Below are 19236 nucleotides of genomic sequence, written 5' to 3'. Positions count from 1 at the left end.
GCTCCAATCCTTCATAACACCTAATACCTAAACCAGGAAAGGATCCTTCAGAGTGTGCCAGCTACCATCCAATCAGCCTGCTGAACTCCGATCTTAAAGATCTTTACTAAATTGCTTGCTAATCGGCTGAACTGCTGGCTCCCCCAGCTGATCCACAAAGATCAGGTGGGGTTTGTTCGGTCCCGACAGGCAGGGGATAATACAAGACGGGTGATTGACTTAATTGACGCAGTCAATAAGGAGACGACTGAAGCTCTGCTTCTCAGCCTTGACGCAGAAAAGGCTTTTGACCGTCTGGTCTTTTATGTTCCATATGCTACAGAGATTTGGGTTTAAGGGCCCATTCCTACAAGCACTTAGAGGGCTTTATTCGGCTCCTGCAGCTCGTGTGAATCTACCCCATGCATGCCCCTCTGTGTTCCATATTGAAAATGGAACTCGGCAAGGCTGTCCCCTATCCCCGCTTCTCTACATACTGAGTATTGAGCCCCTAGCTGCTCGGATCCGCGCAAACCCAGACATCTGGGGCATCCGAATAAAAGACTGATCCTTGACCATATCTTTATTTGCAGATGATGTTCTTTTAACACTAACAAACCCAGTCATTTACCTTTCTAATCTACGTGCCACTATCGCTGAATATAGTAAACTTTCAAGATACAAAATAAACAATACAAAAACAGAAGCATTACCCTTGAATATTTCACCACAAACTTTAAACGCTTTACAACAGTCCTAACTACTCCTGGCAGTATCGTTCTATAAAACACTTAGGGGTTCATATTACTTCTACTTACCCTGCTCTATGTGGGGCAAACTTCCCCCCCCGGTAAAAGCCAACATCGACGCACTTTTTAATAAGTGGAAAATCCCTGCACATATCTTTATTAGGTCGCAGCAATTAAGATGTCCGTTTTGCCTAAATTCCTATATTTATTTGAGACAGTCCCAGTTAGTGTGCCGGCAGGGATTCTACGTCAAATCCAAATCGGCGTCTCGCACATTTGTATGGAACAATAAACGACACCAGATTGGCAAGTTGGTCCTGACCTCTAAGAAAACTCGGGGTGGCCTTTCATTACCGGACATAACCCTCTACTATTATGCTACACATCTTAGACACCTAGTTTCTTGGACTACTCTCCATTCTTTTAATAAAGGGATGGAAGCAGAACGGTTATGGCTAGCTCCGACTCGCATGAGTGCTACGATATGGGGGCGTCCGGCTAATATCAGGCCTCAGAACTTACTAGGCCCCATGATATTCACTAGAAACTTGTGGTTAACCTGCAAGATTAAATTTAACCTCTCCACTTTACATTCCTCTCTTACGCAGTTTCTATTCACTCCACATTTAAGTAATAGCAGTGACTCATGGCTGGTCCCTGGATTGAAAAAGGACTATATCGGTTTCATGACCTGCGGAAACCTCTCACAAATAGTCTCTTATCGTTTACAGAACTACAAAGTAAATATGGTTTCCCCTCCACCTCCGCATTCCACCATCAACAAATAACCCATTACTGCCACTCTGTCACTGTCTTCAGACTAAGAGGTCCATCAGCTAAAGGTCTTATTTCTGACATATATGATCTGCTCTCTTCCAAGAGCTATCTAATAGGAGGGGGACATTTATATATGAGAAAATGGGAAAAGTGTCTATATAGGGAATTCCCACTAGATCTTTGGAGCGTGATATGGTCGAGGGCTTTCACCAGTTCATCTTGTGTAACCTACAAAGAAAACTAACAAAAATTGTTGATGCATTGGTATCATACCCCGGAGGTGCTGCACAATTTGAATAGGAGTATCCCTAATGTTTGCTGGAGATGCCTAGCTAATGGCGCATCAATCTATCACATTCTCTGGGAATGTCCTTTAGCGTTTCCCTTCTGGGATATGGTGGCCTCTGTAATAGGAGAAATCCTACGGTATTATGTGGTGTTGGATCCACTGACATGCCTGTTAAATGTACCATCTAGAGGTATGAGAGGTCCCGTCTCCAGGCTGCCCCTCCACCTACTTACTGCGGAAAAATGTCCGATAGCACTTTTCTGGAAGAAAACTACTCCTCCATCTAGGGTAGATTTGTATTCTTGTATCCAAGAGATACGCTCCTTAGAATACCATACGGCCCTATCGCGGGGAACAGTGGACAGGTTTTTGCAGATTTGGTCCCTCTGGGATACCCATCATGCTGACTTACACTTGTAGAGCGAAGGAGAGAATTACTTATTACCTATACATTACACCCCCTCCCCTTTTCGTTTTCTTTACATTTTCTTCACATGTACTGTACGCCATTTTTGTTTCGTACTCTATAAGTTGGTGTAATAATATCCTATGTCTTGTTTTTTCATGTCATTTAATGATATCTATGCAATATATCTTACATGTAAATCGAAAAATGTTTAATAAACAAAGTTTAAAATAAATAAATAAATAAAAAAAAATACAATTAGTTTGAGGGCCGGCAGTAGATGGGGCTTTTAAGGGCTTATCCAGTTTTGTAAAATTGATGGTTTATTCTTAAGATAGACCATCAATCAAGATCAGTGAAGGTTCAACTCTCTTCAATAGGCCGTTTGATATTTGCATTGGGTTGCAAGATGTTGTTCGCAGCTGATGTTCTAAGTTTTGGAGGATTGAGCCCTTCAAATTAGTTTAAGGAGGCAAGTAATACAATATGGCTGCTACAGAGATGATGTCTCTTGCCAATATGTCAGGTAGTCAGAATTTTGGCTTGATATCTCGTTTGTTAGTGGAGTGATTGTGTTGTATGTCTTGCACATGAACGGTCATAATGAGGAGATGGGTTCTCGTTGGGTTTTTCCACCATAAAGGTACTATGAAGAAGAGATGTGCCAGATACCTGAAGGTTATCATGCTGGCTGCATACAGAACCTGTTGTCACCATCCATATCAATATCCTAACCTAAAAAATTGTAAATATGTGTTCAAACCTTCATGAGGGTGGCGTTTTGATTCCACAAAAATTAGATCTGAATCTCTCGGTAATGAAGCCTCAAACGTTTAGCTCCTAAACCTAACTTATTCTATCTCAATAGACAAGATATTACATTTCTAATCTTTAGAGGGATTCCGTCTTAAAGGGTGATCCAGCAAAAACATGGCCGTTTTCTGTCAAAAACAGGACCACACTTGTCCCTAGGTTGCGTTCGATATCGCATTTCTGTCCTATTCACTTCAATGGAGCCTATGAGCAGTACCAGACACAACCCACGGACAGGTGTGTGGCAGCATTTTTGAAAGAGGGCAGCCATGGTTTTCCTAATCCTTGACAACCCCTTTAATTTATAAGGTAGAGAACTTGTGATACTATAGATAAAGTAGTCGTCGAGCCCGCAGTTTGTGCAGCACCTGTTGTTGTATGTAGAGTATATCATTAGCAGGAACTGTGAGGATCAACATTGTCTAGATGTATCTCACAGGAATGACATATCTACGGCAGTGGCTTCAGCCATGTAACAGAGGCGGTCATGTGTAAAATCTCTCATAAACTTCCTATAACCAGCACATATGTGAATAACGAGCTGAACAATCACATAAACCAAACAAATATCCACGGTTCATAAAACTCATAACACACAACACATACACTATAACAGTTTTTTACTGTAATTACATATCCGCCTTAAAAGGGAACCTGTCAGCACCAAAATGCATCATAAACCGCCAGCAGTACCTTAAAGCTGTTAACATCCGGCTTCTAATGATGTTCTTGTGTAAGATGTCTGAGGCGCATGATCGCAGTAAAACAACTTTTATTCCCCCGCAGGTCGTATGCAAATAAGGGCTTCCTTGCTTCGAGTCTAGGTAAGCACGCACCCCAACAGTCTACTCTTGTTAGATTGACAGCTTGCAGCGCAGCCGAGATGGCACAAGTCTTGCGCATGCGCCGCTGAAACCCGGCTAACAGTGGCAGCCGGAGACAGGATCGCGCCTTACCAAGGAGCTCACCGCGCATGCTCTAGACCGATATAATCCCAGCCACACTGCAGGCTGTCAATCTAACAAAAGAGGGGACAGGGAGGGGAGCAAGGAAGATCACACAAGATTCTATCTGTAGGGGGGTTTCTTAGGCGGCGCTGAGGAGCTTGACTGAGAAAATTTTACTCTTCTCTGGTCAAGCATGTAAGATATGACTCTTTTCTGTTAATTAGCATAAAAGGCGGGAAAGCATTATAGGGCGATAAAATAGGACAGGTTAGTCCTGAGAAGATTATGGATAGATCGCTGGGAGCTATCAGGGTAACCAAGCATTAAGGTACATTTGGTTTTATATGTTCCCTTTGAAGGGGTTGTCCACCATCTGTTTCTCTAACTGTTATCAATGTCTAAGACACATTCTTACTATTCATCAAGCAACCATCGTATCTATTCAATACACAGTCCACCAGAATAACGCTGCTTCCACCGTGGTTCATTATAGAAAGCTGGCCTAAGGATTTGGTAAAGGCAACCTTCAGACTCGAACTTCTCTATTTTTCCACACTTGAATCAGTGTAAGATTGGCGTTCCTTAGGCTCACCAGAGGAAGTTACTTTTGGTGCCCAATCCCTACATGAGGTGGCTTCCGCAGACGGGTCCCTTAACGCTTGGTAGATGGGCCCGATCCATGACTCTCAAAATGTACATTTGCTTGGATGTTCTCAGAACTCTATAGAAATGAATGGAGCATGCCTGGAGTCGTAGTTTCACCACAGCTGGAGTGCCAGAGGTTAGCCATCCCTGCTTCTATCTCCAGGACCTTTGGGGCCAACTATGGTATTAGAGCCTAGGTCCACCAGAGCATCCTCTGATATCTTGGTGGTAGAGTCCGACCCTGCTCTGACTATCATTAATGGCTCATGTATAATAAAATTACACACACACACACACACACACACACAGATACATAATTACTAAAAAGTGGACTGTAGTTAAACGATGGGAACTTCAGGTTTCTCATTGTTTTCATCACAATTTTTTGATGCTCATGTCAGTCAATTTTTTCTGAATCATCCAAAAAAAAAAAAAGGACTCAAGACTCCACAGCGCCGGAATAAGGGCTCATGCAAACCACCATTGATTGTTTTGTGGTCTGCAAATTGCAGATCCGCAAAATACGGATACCAGCTATGTAGGGCAGCAGTAAACGATTATTTTAGAAATGGAGTATTCTATCGATTACTCGATTAATCGTAAAAAAATAATCTAATAAGAAAAAAAGATTTTTTTTTCCTTTATAAAAACTCATCAGAGCCCCTACCGTTAACCCCCAACACCCTTGGTCCCCCCCTGTGCGATCAGACCAAGTGCATCAGTTCCCCCTGGTACCATCAGCGTCAGCGCCACCGCCACCCCCACCCTTGGGTCAGCCTCTCAACCCCCCACCCACCCTTGGGCTAGCCGCTGTCCCCCCCCACCCCCCAACGGGCCAGCCGCTCTGTCTCCCCCCTCCACCCTTGGGCCAGCAGCTCACCCGGAGTGCACAGCGTCATTGGTTGCTATGACGCTGTGCACTCCGGTTCGCCAGGCCTTAGTCACACCAACTTACCTTTCCAGCAGGGGCGCCGGCGACATTCCATCATTCCGCGCTGCTCTGCGCCTGACGTCACACAGCGCGTCAGGTTACGGCGTGCGTACGTCAAGAGGCTAGTGCAGCTCGGGACCATGGACGTACTGTGGAGTGTGAGGAGGCCACCTGCTGGAAAGGTGAGTATACAAGCAAGCGCTTCACTTCAGCTCCGTGGTCACGTGACAAACAAATCCTCAATGCAAAAAATTAGCATCGAGGATTTTTTTGTCTCTCGAATTACTCGATTTAGTTGAGTATTAGTTGCTGCTCTACAGCTGCGTGCGTTCTGCATTTTGCGGAACTGAACATAAGGCCATCAAGATGATAATGTGGATAGGAATAGGACGTTGATGTGCATGAGGCCTAAAAGCTATGATTCTTTCCCAGATCTGTAGAAAGACTGCTCCCGACAGACCTTACTGAAGTCAAATCCTACAACCAAGTTTCTGTGATTTTGATGAGAAGAACAGTGCTTCATTATGAGGTATTTTTGTGAATAGAAACCCTTGTCTGTAAGTGATAGACTCCCCTCTAATAAACCCTTTGCGCCCCCGGACATAACTTTACATAAAAAATGCACGAGAAGTGGATGGAGCAGAGTCTGCTCCACATGAGGTGGGTGCCGTCCGTCTAATACAATGCTACAAGAAAATTTAGACTGGCACATTCTTATTCATAGGTGCATATCCATAAAGCAAACATAGTTGATAAAAAAAAAAATGGCTGCACACACATAAGGAGTAAAGCTGAGAAATGGGGATCATTCTAAATTCAAGTGGTATTATACCTACTATGAATGGATCAATGGAAGCTCTTAACGGACATTTTGATCAAACTTGTGTCGGGCCCATCTACCAAGCGTCAAGGTGGCTTCCGCAGACGGGTCCCTTAACGCTTGGTAGATGGGCCCGACACAAGTTTGATCAAAAAGTGCGCTAAGAGCTTCCATTGATCCATTTACAGTAGGTATAATACCACTTGAATTTAGAATGATCCCCATTTCTCAGCTTTACTGCTTATATGTCTTATACAATATACACCAGCTGGCAATGAACATGATCAGGGATAACTCAAAAGGCCTAGTCATTTAACCCTTCAGATGTCATTATCAATAGGGATTATTGTAGACTACAGTATAAGTGATCAATTGCATCAAGTGACAAGGTGGAATACAAAAAATATAATAATAATAATAAATAATATAATGAAAACAGGAAGTTCTGCATGTAAACATCCTGCCAGGATGCAGTGAGGCTGAGAACAGGGGGAAGGAAAGTGCCGACATGGTGCCTTGCAGCACTGGGGTCCTAGGTTCGAATCTGACCAAGGACAAGATCTGTGTGGAGTCTGTATTTTCTCCAGGTACTACTTCTTCCCACACTCCATAGATATACTGATAGGGAACTTAGATTGTGAGCCCCATTGGGGACAATGTGATGCTAATGTCTGTAAAGCGATGTGGAATATGTAAAGAGTATGTAAAAGTATGTGTTTGTTAAAGGCAGAAAGCAGCTGATCGGCAGAGAATTAGGTGTAGGACCCCCGTCAATCAAATATGGATAGCCTATCCTTAACCACTTCACATCCGGGCCATTTGCCCCCTTCCTGACCAGGCCTAATTTTGCTAATCCGACATATCTCACTTTATGTGGTAATAGCTTTGGAACGCTTTTACTTATCCAAACCATTCAGAGATTGTACTTCTAGAAGGCAGGGACACCTGGGAACTGTCCCTGCCTTCTCTAAGGGTTGCCCTGCTGTCACTGACAGCGGGCAACCCGATCTGCAGCTGCACGATTAGCGTGCAGCTGCGATCTCTGAAGGGACATTCCAGAAGGTCCATTCAGAGATATAGAACCACCTCCCGGAAGTTTTTAGTTAATGTGCGGACGGGAGGTGGTTAAGATTGGCCATCAAAATGTGGACAACCCCTTTTTAAGCCTCATGTATGCTGATGTATTACAGCTACGTAAAAGTTCACAGTTGCATGGAGATAGTAATATGGCACCCACAGAATTCTATGGGCCCGTACTGCACCTAGGTATGTCTGTGTTATGCCTAGCTCAGGGGCGTTGCTAGGTTAAAACATTCGGGGCCTGAGCTCCTGAGGTTTTGTCCCAGGCCCTGAATGTCCTGCCTGCCAGATAGATACAACTGTATTGCAGTCCTCAGGACAGCAATATAAAATTCAATCTAATGCCCTGCAAGAGCTGAAGGACCTGTGGTGACATCCCAGGTCATGTGATAAGTTCTAAATGTAGTAACTGAAAAGGACCTGCGATGATGTCACCATCATGTGACCAGTTCAGGAGAGGATGACTCAGCAGTGAAGAGAAGTCCTGGGAAGAAGCTGTGGTGAGGTCTGCTACACAAATGCTTGGAGTTGTGGTTATTTAACTGGGACTGTACGTTAGAGCTGAAGGGAGGGAAGTTACTTACATGGGACTGAAAATTGAGTGGGTGATGTTATTTACATGGGAATGCATGTTGGAAGTTTCTAGGGCAGGGTGATGTTATTTACATGGGACTATATGTTGAAGGCTGCTGTGGAAGGGAGTGATATTTACATGGGACTGAATGTTGAGGGGTAGTTATTTACATGGGGCTGTATGTTGAAGGTGACTGGGGAGGGGTTGATGTTCTTTATATGAGACTATGTTGAAGGCAGCTCGGAAGGGCGCGATTCCATTTACGTGGGGCTGTATATTGGAGTGGGCAGGAGAGATGGGAAATAATGTTATTTACATGGCACTATGGTGGAGGGGCAAAGGAATTATAATTTCTGAGGACACTAAACTGAGGAATATAACTACAGGGGGCACTGCAGGCAGCATTATAAATACTGGGGCGCTTCAGAGTGAGCATTATAACAGTAGGGGGCAATATAAATATGGGGGCACTTTAAATCCAGGAGACATTAGGCGTTCTTATCACTACTGGGGGTTCTATAGGAGGGACTTCTAGATCTGCATTATTTATACTAAGAGCACTGTGGGGGGCCTTATTACTACTGAGGGTTCTGTAGATAGCTTTATTACCACTGGTGGAACAATAGGGGGCCTTATTTCTACTGGGGGCTCTGTAGGGGCATTATTAATGGCTCTTCTATGGAGGCACTCTTGGGCAGCACTATCACTGTTGGGAGTACTATTTCTGTGAGGAAGATTATCTGTATGGCACTCATTTTTCTTCAGAATAGTATTTGGGGGTATAGAAAAGTGAGGAACCCAAAATGTCTGTGTGTCACACTCTGTATAGACAAGGCGACAGAGAAGTTGTCTGGACCGAATGGAGAGGAGGATTACCGAGAAGATCTACATGAGAGGAGACGTCACCTGGGAGGCACTGGACGTGAGAGGTATAGCTGTATAGCAAGTACAGTAAAAAGGTCTTCAATGCTAGTGTTTGCGGTGGTGGGGGGGTTGGGGTCGGTTCGTCGACTTAGAGAATTGGTCAATATGCATTGGGGCTTGGGCCCCGGATCTTTTGATACCCTAGCAACGCTCCTGGCCAAGCTCCATCAGATGACATATCATGGAGGCATCATACAGCAGCACAAGGAGAGCCTATGGCTCTGTATTAAGAACTATTAGGGGCTCCAAGTACACACAGCCCACATCGATAAAGAATAACAAGCAAAATCTTCACCTTAAGGTTAGACAAAGTGCTCAAAGATACTTAAATGGGCTGGAGACGACTTACTTGTGATTTAGTTCAAAAACATCAACTAGTTTTGGACATCTGACTCCTGGCAGCTCACCAGTCCAAAACCAAGTTCATTAAGAGTAAGTCAGGTGGATTGCAGACACTCCAGGAATAAGAGGATGCATTGTCTTTGTAATGCTTCAAGGATGGATAACAGGGAGTGGGTTTTATTACGGGAAACTGAGAAATAAAGGTCAAAGCCATCACTGTGCTACAAAACAACATGAAGCTATCAAGTCTGCAAAGTATGATACGGGCTGAACGTTACCAGATGGGCCTCCTGGATCCTCAGTGGCTTGTTTCCCAAAACTTAGACTGTGGGCAACAAGATCTTCAGCCCATTAATGACAACCTTTAAAAAGTGAAATCATGGAGATTCCAAGAGGTGTGGTACTATGCATAATTAACATATGGTTCACCCCAAACTAGGGCAGTAGTGCATATGATCCAATCATTAAAGCCCAAAATGAACACAGACCCCAGACTAGACATCTAACTAAATACAGACTGCAGACCAGCCCTGATGTCAGGACATTGTCAGCAGAAGCTACCGGGAGTGAAGAGAAGGGAGCATTGGCAGTCAGGATGTGGCACCAGGGAGACTTGACAGGTCTTCCTGGAGAGAGGTGGCAAGTAGGATTCATACACATCCAAGATTACAGACCCAATAAGTTATAACAAGGGACACTTTCCAAGGGAAGAAGACACTGTGGCTGTTCCTTCACGGCCCATGTCTCTTCCACTTTTTTTAGGCACCAGAGGCAACCAGGAGGGAAGAGAAGGGAGTGTCTGCAGTCAGGATGTGGTGCCAGTGAGACTTGACAGCTCTTCCAGAAGAGAGGTGGCAAGTAGGATTCATACATATCCAAGAATACTGACCCAAAAAGTGATAACAAGGGACACTCAGGGGGAAGAGGACACTGTGGCTGTTTCTTCATGGTTTGACGCGTGTCCCATGTCTCTTCCACTTTTCGTAGGCGCAATCTCATAGGTCCAAATATAAAAAAGGCTTCTTTCGAAGTGTGCCAATGTCTTTACAGGCTTCAATGACACCAGCCTGCACAGTCATGCAACATCTGGTCACACTGTTCTACTTGAATCCTCGTAATACTCTTATAATACGTAGAAGCCAACGAATGTTGGAGTCTGTTCACGACAATCTCTGTCAAACAAAGCCAATCCACCTTTTCTTTCCCCTCTTCACGAAGTTGATTTTTCTACCTCTGCTATTTCCGGTCTTTCATGTTTGTCAAGAGATCTGCTACCATCCCCCTCCCCGAGAACATGATCAGTGGCACGTAATCACCTAGTTATACTTCTACAGGATAGACTTTTCTGCACATAGGAGGGATCATCTACGATGAGACATTCATAACATGATCTTTTAGCGACCCCACACCACACTGACTGTGGGACTTAAAAAAAATAAAATTATTATATATCTCTATCTCCACACAATACAGCAACAAGCCCCATCCTTTGCGTTTTCATTTCTTCATTCAATGGGCGGGGGTAGTCTAGAACCATTAGTGTTCACAGGTTGAAGGTCACTGATGTGTCGTCCACATTTAATCTTCTTTATGAAATAAGTTCAGCTGTTTATAAGAGACAGGGTTAAAAAAAATCAGTCTGCTAGCAGGATGTCAGTTACTGTTTTCTCTGAATCCCGTCCTCCAACGGCTCATATATAGCTCTTTTCTCTGATCCCCTGACTTCATAAAAACTCATAGCTCTATTCTTATGAATGGCTTAAATAAGTGTTTAGGAGGTGAGGAGATCGGAGATAATAGCTACACATGAGTCATCAGATGACCAGATTCAAAGAAAACAGAAACCGACAGCCTACACGCAGAGTGATATTTAACCGTGTAACTCAAACAGCTGAACATTTTTAATAAAACCCAAATGAAAAATAAAATAAAATCTATAATTTTTTTTTTTTAGCCCCAAATGAGTAAAATGCACATCATAAAGAATAATACCCCCCAAAGTGTTACAGATTGTGAACAAGCCCGAAAGCACGCTGTATACATTACATAGTTGATGTGTTTGGCCAACTTTTATATAATGGGTATGAGGTTTTCCTGATAAAAAAAATGGATCAGGCATGTTGGATTTCAACTGTGGGAGATAAGCAACTGTCAGAGTGGTCTGGCAGTAGCTTTACCCCCTCTCCAACGGCATACGCCCAGCCTGTTCTAAGTGAAGGAGATGAACAACATTATTTGTAAAACCAATTCTGTGGAGATTCAAGATGTCAAAGCCATACGGTAATATTTCACTGGAGTTACAGGCCCAAAGTCTTAGGCTGCACTACTGACATTTAGATGACAACAGTTGCTGTTGAGATTCCTGGCCAATTGTCACTGCACTAAAATCTGGTCGATGTATGACAGTGCGATTTCGGCTAAATTTTCTATATATATCTGGGCTATTTTTCCGTTTCCTTCCTTACAAACAATTAAAAAAAAAAAAAAAAGCCGAGTCGCTTTCCCACCCCATGCAATATTTTGCATTCAGTCTGATCTCTCTAAAGACCAGTCACGCATGCTGTGCTTTATTTCTATGTTTCAGGCTAATTAAATCAAACAGAAAAAGTGTGCATAGTAATGTCATCCAACGCCACAAGGTCAATAAAAAGTTGGCTTTAATTTGGCACTTAAGGAAACAAACAAAGATATAGTTTACTCAACAAGAACATTATCAACAGCACAAAAATTCTTCATGGTTTTGGTAACTATTTCACACACAAAAAAGTTCACATTGTTTTAATTGACAGAAAATATTTTTAACAATACCATTGTGTTAAATAGACAATAAAAAACAAAAAACAAAGTCTGCATATTGAAAAGGAAAAAGAATCCACATATTTACAGGTTTCCGGTACCTACGGCCCTGTAAAACATTGCTTTTCTATATGCCTCAAATTACTATCCAAAAGGTGTAGTCTACTTTGTTTGGATGCCTAAACTTCTGAGACCTCCCATGAAGAACCATCATTTTTAAGTATAGCAAAAAAAAGCAAGGAGACTGTACATTATAAAAAGGTAGAATTAGTCCTGGCTACATTAATAACATCATCAACACGCTGTATATTTCAACAGAGATTATAATGAGGTTATAAGATGTACAACAGGGAGTAGCTTTTCCCACCAACAGGCCCAAAAAAAAAAGGCTGTAAGCCCCTTCCCCCCGAGGGTAAGCAATAGAAACAGAGGAAAAAGCAAACCTAAGACAAAGTTTCTAAGCATCAAGCAGACATCTTGTTGACCCCGCGTGCATTAGGTTCAAAAGTAGAGACTGGAGGACATCAAACTTTCAGGTCATTCTACTTCTGGACTGATAGAGACTATAAAAAGTCCAACTTTCCAGCCCGCCGGAGCCAATTAGGAAGAGAATCTTATAATATATGGGAGAGAGATATTTTGATATCAGAAGTGGCAAGAGCCTATGCCTGCGAATGGAAAGCGTCCTCAACAAATTCTGAAAGTACAGCCTAACTGGTACCGCCCCAGAGGAACTGGAACTATTTTATATTATGTGACAAGTTCTTTATCAAAGAATTGTTGATAACTGATCTTGATGGTGGTAGTAATTTTTTTTGCACACAAGTGCAAGTAAGGCATTTCCTTCTACGACCCCAGTTTTGGGGGCCTCAAAATTTGGACTTGGCTAACTTGAACCCAAGGATGAGTCAGGTTTTAAAGGCACTAAGGAAACCATATTGCTAATGTCTGAAATGTGCTTTATGGTTTCGGGAGACACCTGTGAAGATGAATGCCAACGCAAAACTCTGTACCACTAGAGGAAGTGAAGATAATAAAAAGTATCAGGTGCCATATTTGCCTTAAAGGGACTCGGCAGTATAATAGCATCTTGTTTTTGTAGACATGCTATAGCATAGAAATTCTAGTCTGTAAGGGCATCACCTCAATGATCTGGAAATGTGCTCACAGCAGTTCCCTTCCCTCACTCCTCTCTGCACTTCATCTAAATGCTCACAACTTTTTTTCCTACAAAATATTTTTTTATTATTATATTTTCTTTTTGCCGTTATTCCTCCTAGAAATGTATGACTACATAGGCCAGAGGGTGTGTCTCTACACTGTAGGGAAAAGCCCCTTTGACACAGGTGAATAGTAAGCCCCAGTTATTCTAGAGGAATAACAGAGGAACAGCAAAATGCAGAGTTATCAGAATAAAAAGGTCCAGAATTGGTATTACATGGGGAATACAAGTATTTACTAAGACAGATGTGTCAGGAGATGGGAGGGGGTCTTTCGAATTTAAGGCCCCTGATTGTCAGATTAATTCCAGACACACACACAAGACACGACAAAGGTCTGCGATGACCCCACACACAACAAGGTGGCAGTGCGACAGAAAAAAATCCACATACATAAATGTTCCATCACATATGTCTGGCTTCACCCACCTGATGGGTCTCACCTATTTAATGGGCACTTGTGATAAAACAGCTAAAGTCACATAGCAGGCAGCATAAACGGGGGCGTCCAGCATTATATACACAATATTACACTGCTTCAAACAGCTGATTGCTCTGTATCTTGTGCGCATCATTAGACTGGCAAAACTCTACAACTGCATACTTGGCTGTGCCCATGAGCACTACCGAATGTATCTGCCAAACCTGCCTACAGACCCTAAATGGGCTTGTCTTTGTAGCCGATCAATGCTCCTCCATGTAATGTATGGATGGATGGGCCACGTCCCCTGGAATCATTGAGGCTTGTATATATGCGCTAACATATGGTAAGGGGTGGTCTTCATGAGGATTCTTTTAAAAGTCCCCCCCCCTCCCCTTGTAGTGACTCCATTAGAGCATCACACATTACACCAATCAATATAATCCTCATATTGTCATAGTATTATCCCAAGTCTACACCTACTATTATCATGAAGATTACCCTTCCGATAACATCTTCCCCTCACAACGGAAGTAAACTGACAAAGGATTACCTATCTATATGGGAGGTCTTCTCATTTGTGGTGACTGCTATGGAAGGACAATATTTTGGATTTAATTTTCAATGGTATAGTTCTGCCACAATGAAAAACGAAAAACAGCCAAAATAATCTTTAAAAAATTGGTTTCTATTAATATTGAGTTAAAAAAAAGCACCTCCTGTATTTTTGGAAATGATGCACTTGTGCTAAGCTATAACCATCCTATGTAGGCTCTGTGTCTGTTTCCTTAGCTCCTGCTCGCTCCTCCCCCTCGACTTGCATTGACGTGTAATAAGATTTCATGATTTCTAGCCTGTAGTGTACTAAATGTCAACTTTCTATCTATCCAATCATTAGAAACTTCAAGATGAAGATGCAGTTCACCCCCAAGTTCACATTTCGAAAAACTCACTTTCAAGTAGAAGATGACAGCTTCCCCGAGCGGCATGGCGTGGTGCATTATGGGTCTTGTTATAAAAAACACAAAAGGGAATATCTAATGTAAGACAAGAAACACTGAGGCTTAAAATCTCTTCCTCGATGCAGAATACTGTGCATTACTTTAGTTGCCCTCCTCTGAACCCTCTCTAGCTCTGCTATGTCTGCCTTGTTCACAGGAGCCCAGAACTGTACACAGTACTCCATGTGTGGTCTGACTAGTGATGTGTAAAGTGGTAGGACTATGTTCTCATCACTGGCATCTATGCCCCTCTTGATGCAACCCATGATCTTATTGGCCTTGGCAGCAGCTGCCTGACACTGGTTTCAACAGATTAGTTTACTGTTGACTAAAATTCCATGTTGTTAAGCAAGGTCTTCCTGAGCAACTAGTCGAAGAACCAAGACTCAATGCCAGACTGGCACTAAGATGGGGGAAAGAAGGTGTGGCATCACTCAAACCATGATTTTCTCTTTCTTCAACAGCCATATCAGTCAGATGCTAAAGCTCGATTTTAGAACCAAAATTAAAAAATGTGAAGACCATTAAAGGGAACCTGTCATCAACTTAATGCTGACCTCACTATGGGCCAGAAATGCTGATTTCAGCGGTGTGCCACTCATGAGCTAAAGGTAAGTGGTTGCCGAGAACCAGCATCATAATCATTGTAGATCAGGCCTTGAGAAGAGTCAAATCTACCTGGGAAGAGTCATGGTTATCCATAATCTCCTGCTCTCTCGCCCATCTGCTGATTGGCAGTTCTCTCCTAGAGATTAAGGGAAAAAACTAGGTAAGCAGGTGGGAAGGGAGAGCAGGAATTCATGAATAACCAGGACTCTTCTCAGGTGGCCATGACTCTTTTCCAGGCCCAGTCTGCAACGATTGTGATGTTGGTTCTCGGCAACCACTTACTTTTAACTTCTAAATGACAGACCGCTGAAATCAACTCACTCGTCTCTACTTTATACTGCCGTTAGTTTGGACATCAAAAAGTTGATGACAGGTTCCCTTTAAGATTTTTTTTTCTTATGAAAGGTGTTTCTATTTCCTTTACTTGACTATACAGAAGTGCATAGAGACTAAGAGCACACCTCCAAAACTAAGTGCTAAAGTAAACGGTCTCCCTAACAAATGGGTCTTTATCAGGTCTCCTTTGCCTAAATAAATAAAAAAATAAAAAGCCTGAAAGACGCACATTTGTATTTTTATGGCGTTTTGTGGCTTTTCAGAATTCCCACAGACCTGCAGCTAACAGCTAGAGGTGGTGTTTCTTCGAATAAAAAAGGCACACAAAAGTTAGCCCAATGGCACTAACACAAAAAAGCGCTAAGGCATAATTTTATGTAAAGACGAACCAAAGTAAACCCACTCCTCACAGGCAAATGGAAGAAGAAACTTGAAGATGGCCACAGACACAACTGATCATCGTCAGAGTTGTAGTCCAGGACAGAACAATCATCTCCTACCAAGGTGAATTTATTCATCTCAGTCACAGCTTAGTGCTGTAATAATAGTGTATTCCCAAACTGAGGCCTTCCCACGTAGTTCTGAATTTTCCTTGGGAATTTGCTCCGAGCCAGCCGATTGTCAAGATTCTTTATTTCAGGTCCCATCGCCAGACTAGCAGTAGATTTCTACGTTTAGGTAACAACCTTGGTCGCTGGTAAAAGTGCTTTGACTGGTTGCATTTATTATTTTATGCAAATAAAGTTTAGTTTGGTCCCCGGTTCAGGACCTCATCTACAGAAATACAGAGTTACTACAAAGAACGCGTCTTGCTCTGGAGGGCCCCACATGTCCATGCCCTTTATGGGCAGCCCCGCGATTTTAATATGAACTGTGTAATGCATCATTTCCCCTGCGGAGGCACTGCAGGAAAACGAACACTAGATACAAGGTAATAAGGTAATTACGGATCTTTTGGCAATCATTGACAGACTAACTCAGGTATACATGCCTAATTATAATAAACTAGCAAAAAAAAAATATAATAAAAAAAATAAGGATAGATCATCAGTTTAAACAAACTGCAGAACACCTTTAAAGGATAACTGTCAATTTTTTTTTTATTTGCTAGTTTATTAGAGCTAGGCTTAAGTTAGTCTGTCAATCATTGTCAAAAGATCTGTAATTACCTTATAATAACAGCTTTCATTAATGTCTCCTGTCCCTTTCCACTGCTCCCTTAAAAAAACGTTGCTATGGCTCATCTGTCTCCGGCTTGGAAGACAGAGGGGCGGGCCTTCACACTGCATGCTGGCATTAGGCTTCAGAGTGAGGAGGCGTGTCTCAGTAATCCAATCTGATTGGCTGGCAGCAAGCTGCTGGCTACAGTAAGTTTGTATGTGACCTGAGGGAATGCAGTTTTGGCCTCAGAGAACTGGCAGAGGAGCCATCTTGAGAAGATCCTCATAATGTAGGATTCAAAACAGCCGTAACTAAGGGGGAACGCAAGGAAAACAGTGGCAAGTGAAGAAACTAAAGATTGCTTTATGCATAATGCTGCTGAAGCGGCAGCATGTGCTAAAATTGATTTTTTTTTATGAAAATATGACCATTATCCTTTAAAAAGTTGAGTAACAATTGTGTGCTGCCTGGTGCAGAGTCTGCGGGGGCGGAGCACAAGACAGGGTTCTCTTTTTTTCATGTTCTTGACCTTGTGCCATGCGCCTTCCCCTGATGTCTTGTACTAGGCATAACACAGTATCAGGAAACTTGATATCATTTATATAATAAAAAAAAAAAAAAAAAAAAGAAGGTTCCATTGCACTGCGCTAGGAGGAGGTGCTTCACATTTGCCAAAATCCAGCAAGGACCATTCTAGAACAAGCAAGTCTGTTCTATCTCAAACCTTCTGTGGGTACAATATGGCCCCTTACTCCAACTGCAGGACTCGCACACACATTTTTTTTACATTTTACCCTTATTAAAGGAGTTATCCATGAGTTTGATATTCATGGACTATCCTCAGGATAGGTAATCAGATCGGCACCCCCACCTATCAACGTATTGAGGAGACTGTTGCGTTCACTGGAGCTCCAGTGTGCGCTGCTGCCTCCATGCAGCTTACCAAACAGCGCCGTACATTGTATAGTGGCTATGCTTGGTATTGCTGCGCAGGCTCATTCACATGAATGGGACTAAGCTGTGCCTACCCCAAGTGACTGATGTATGGTGACATCACTTGCCTAAGAAGATGTCTAATCGCTCACGAAGAGTAAGGGTCACAGGTGTTTGATCACCACCGATCTGATATTGATGACCTATTCTTAGTATTGGCCATCAATATCAAAATTCCAAATAACCCCTTTAATATATGTTAAGTACAAGGCCTTTCCTCATTTTGACAAACCCTGACTATGAAGGTTTCTATAGATGCAACGAGCACAGGCATCTCGAAAAGGTCAGATTTATTTCTAGACAGACAGTAATAACCCTGATACAGTAAAGCTCAGTAAATGATGACACATGATTGTAGGCTGATCTGATCGTTTGCGTGCAAAAAAAAAAATAAAAAATTATATATAATTGTTTCTCAGCAGAATACTGCCCTGTGAAAATACTGATGTGTTCCCGACAAACAAAACTGTATGGGGATCAATTATCACAGTAACGATTGTTCATCCCCCTACAGCCCTGATGAACAACTGGGAATGAACTTTTGTTTCCCATAATTGCTCAGTGTATTGGACCATGTAAAATCTAAGAGTAAAAAAGGCACAAGATAAAAACAAAAATAAAAAAAAAAAAATACAAAAAAAAACAAAAATAAAAAAACACACGCATGTACAGTAGTTAAAGGGGTTGTCCGGGTTCAGAGCTGAACCCGGACATACCTTCATTTTCACCCCGGTATCCCCCCTGACATGATCATCGGAGAAGTTGATGCAGGGCAAAGTCATTTTTTGGAGATCCGGTGACGTACCAGGGCTCTCCGTGGAGCTGCCAGGAACCCCGGTGACGTCACCGGCACTGATGGGCTGGATTTAGCGCTGCCCTAGCCAGTAATACTGCTAGGGCAGCACTAAAGCCTGCCCATCAGATGGGGTGACGTCACCGAACACACTGCCGGGCGGAAGTTTTCACCCAGCCGTGTGTTATTGAAAACATAAGAGCCCGTGCCCTGCATGATTTAGCGCAGGGCAAGGGAGTGCATCAGAGCATGAGATGCTCTGATGTTAGCCTCAGGGGGTCTGCCTGGTTGAAAGTAAGGGTATGTCCGGGTTCGAAATTGGAGGCAGATGGCGGGTACAGCCGGGAGACGGCATAGATTACAGCTACATAAAACTCTGAGGTTGTACAAAGTTGTAATATGGTTGTGTGCCTGAGGTTGTTAGAATACCTTCAAGGGGTATTCCCATCTAGAAATTTATGGGATATCCATAAGATGTGCCATAAATGCACGTATACCTGCTCCCATCTCAAAAACGGGACTCCACTGTCAAAGGAAAGAACCTCCCTCTCCATTCACAGCCAATGGACTTCCAAGTGATCAACACTCGCCTATTTTCCAATGTCCCATAAAGGTAAAAAAATGGGTGGA

At 42.8% G+C, this 19236-nt stretch overlaps 1 protein-coding gene across 1 annotated transcript in view; it reads right to left on the bottom strand.

Annotated features, from left to right (window-relative positions):
- Positions 1-19236, bottom strand: part of MRPS6 (mitochondrial ribosomal protein S6) — a 56824-nt gene that overhangs the window by 19856 nt on the left and 17732 nt on the right. The window contains exon 2 of the mRNA XM_044284460.1: positions 14667-14721. Within this exon, the coding sequence (XP_044140395.1) occupies positions 14667-14714 (48 nt within the window). The 5' untranslated portion in view covers positions 14715-14721. The remainder of the gene's footprint in view (positions 1-14666; positions 14722-19236) is intronic.

This window comes from Bufo gargarizans, chromosome 3 (assembly GCF_014858855.1).
Source record: "Bufo gargarizans isolate SCDJY-AF-19 chromosome 3, ASM1485885v1, whole genome shotgun sequence".
In the NCBI taxonomy this organism is placed as follows: Eukaryota; Metazoa; Chordata; class Amphibia; order Anura; family Bufonidae; genus Bufo; species Bufo gargarizans.
The sequence above is the reverse complement of the archived record's forward strand: the minus strand, read 5'-3'. Positions and strand labels throughout refer to the sequence as shown.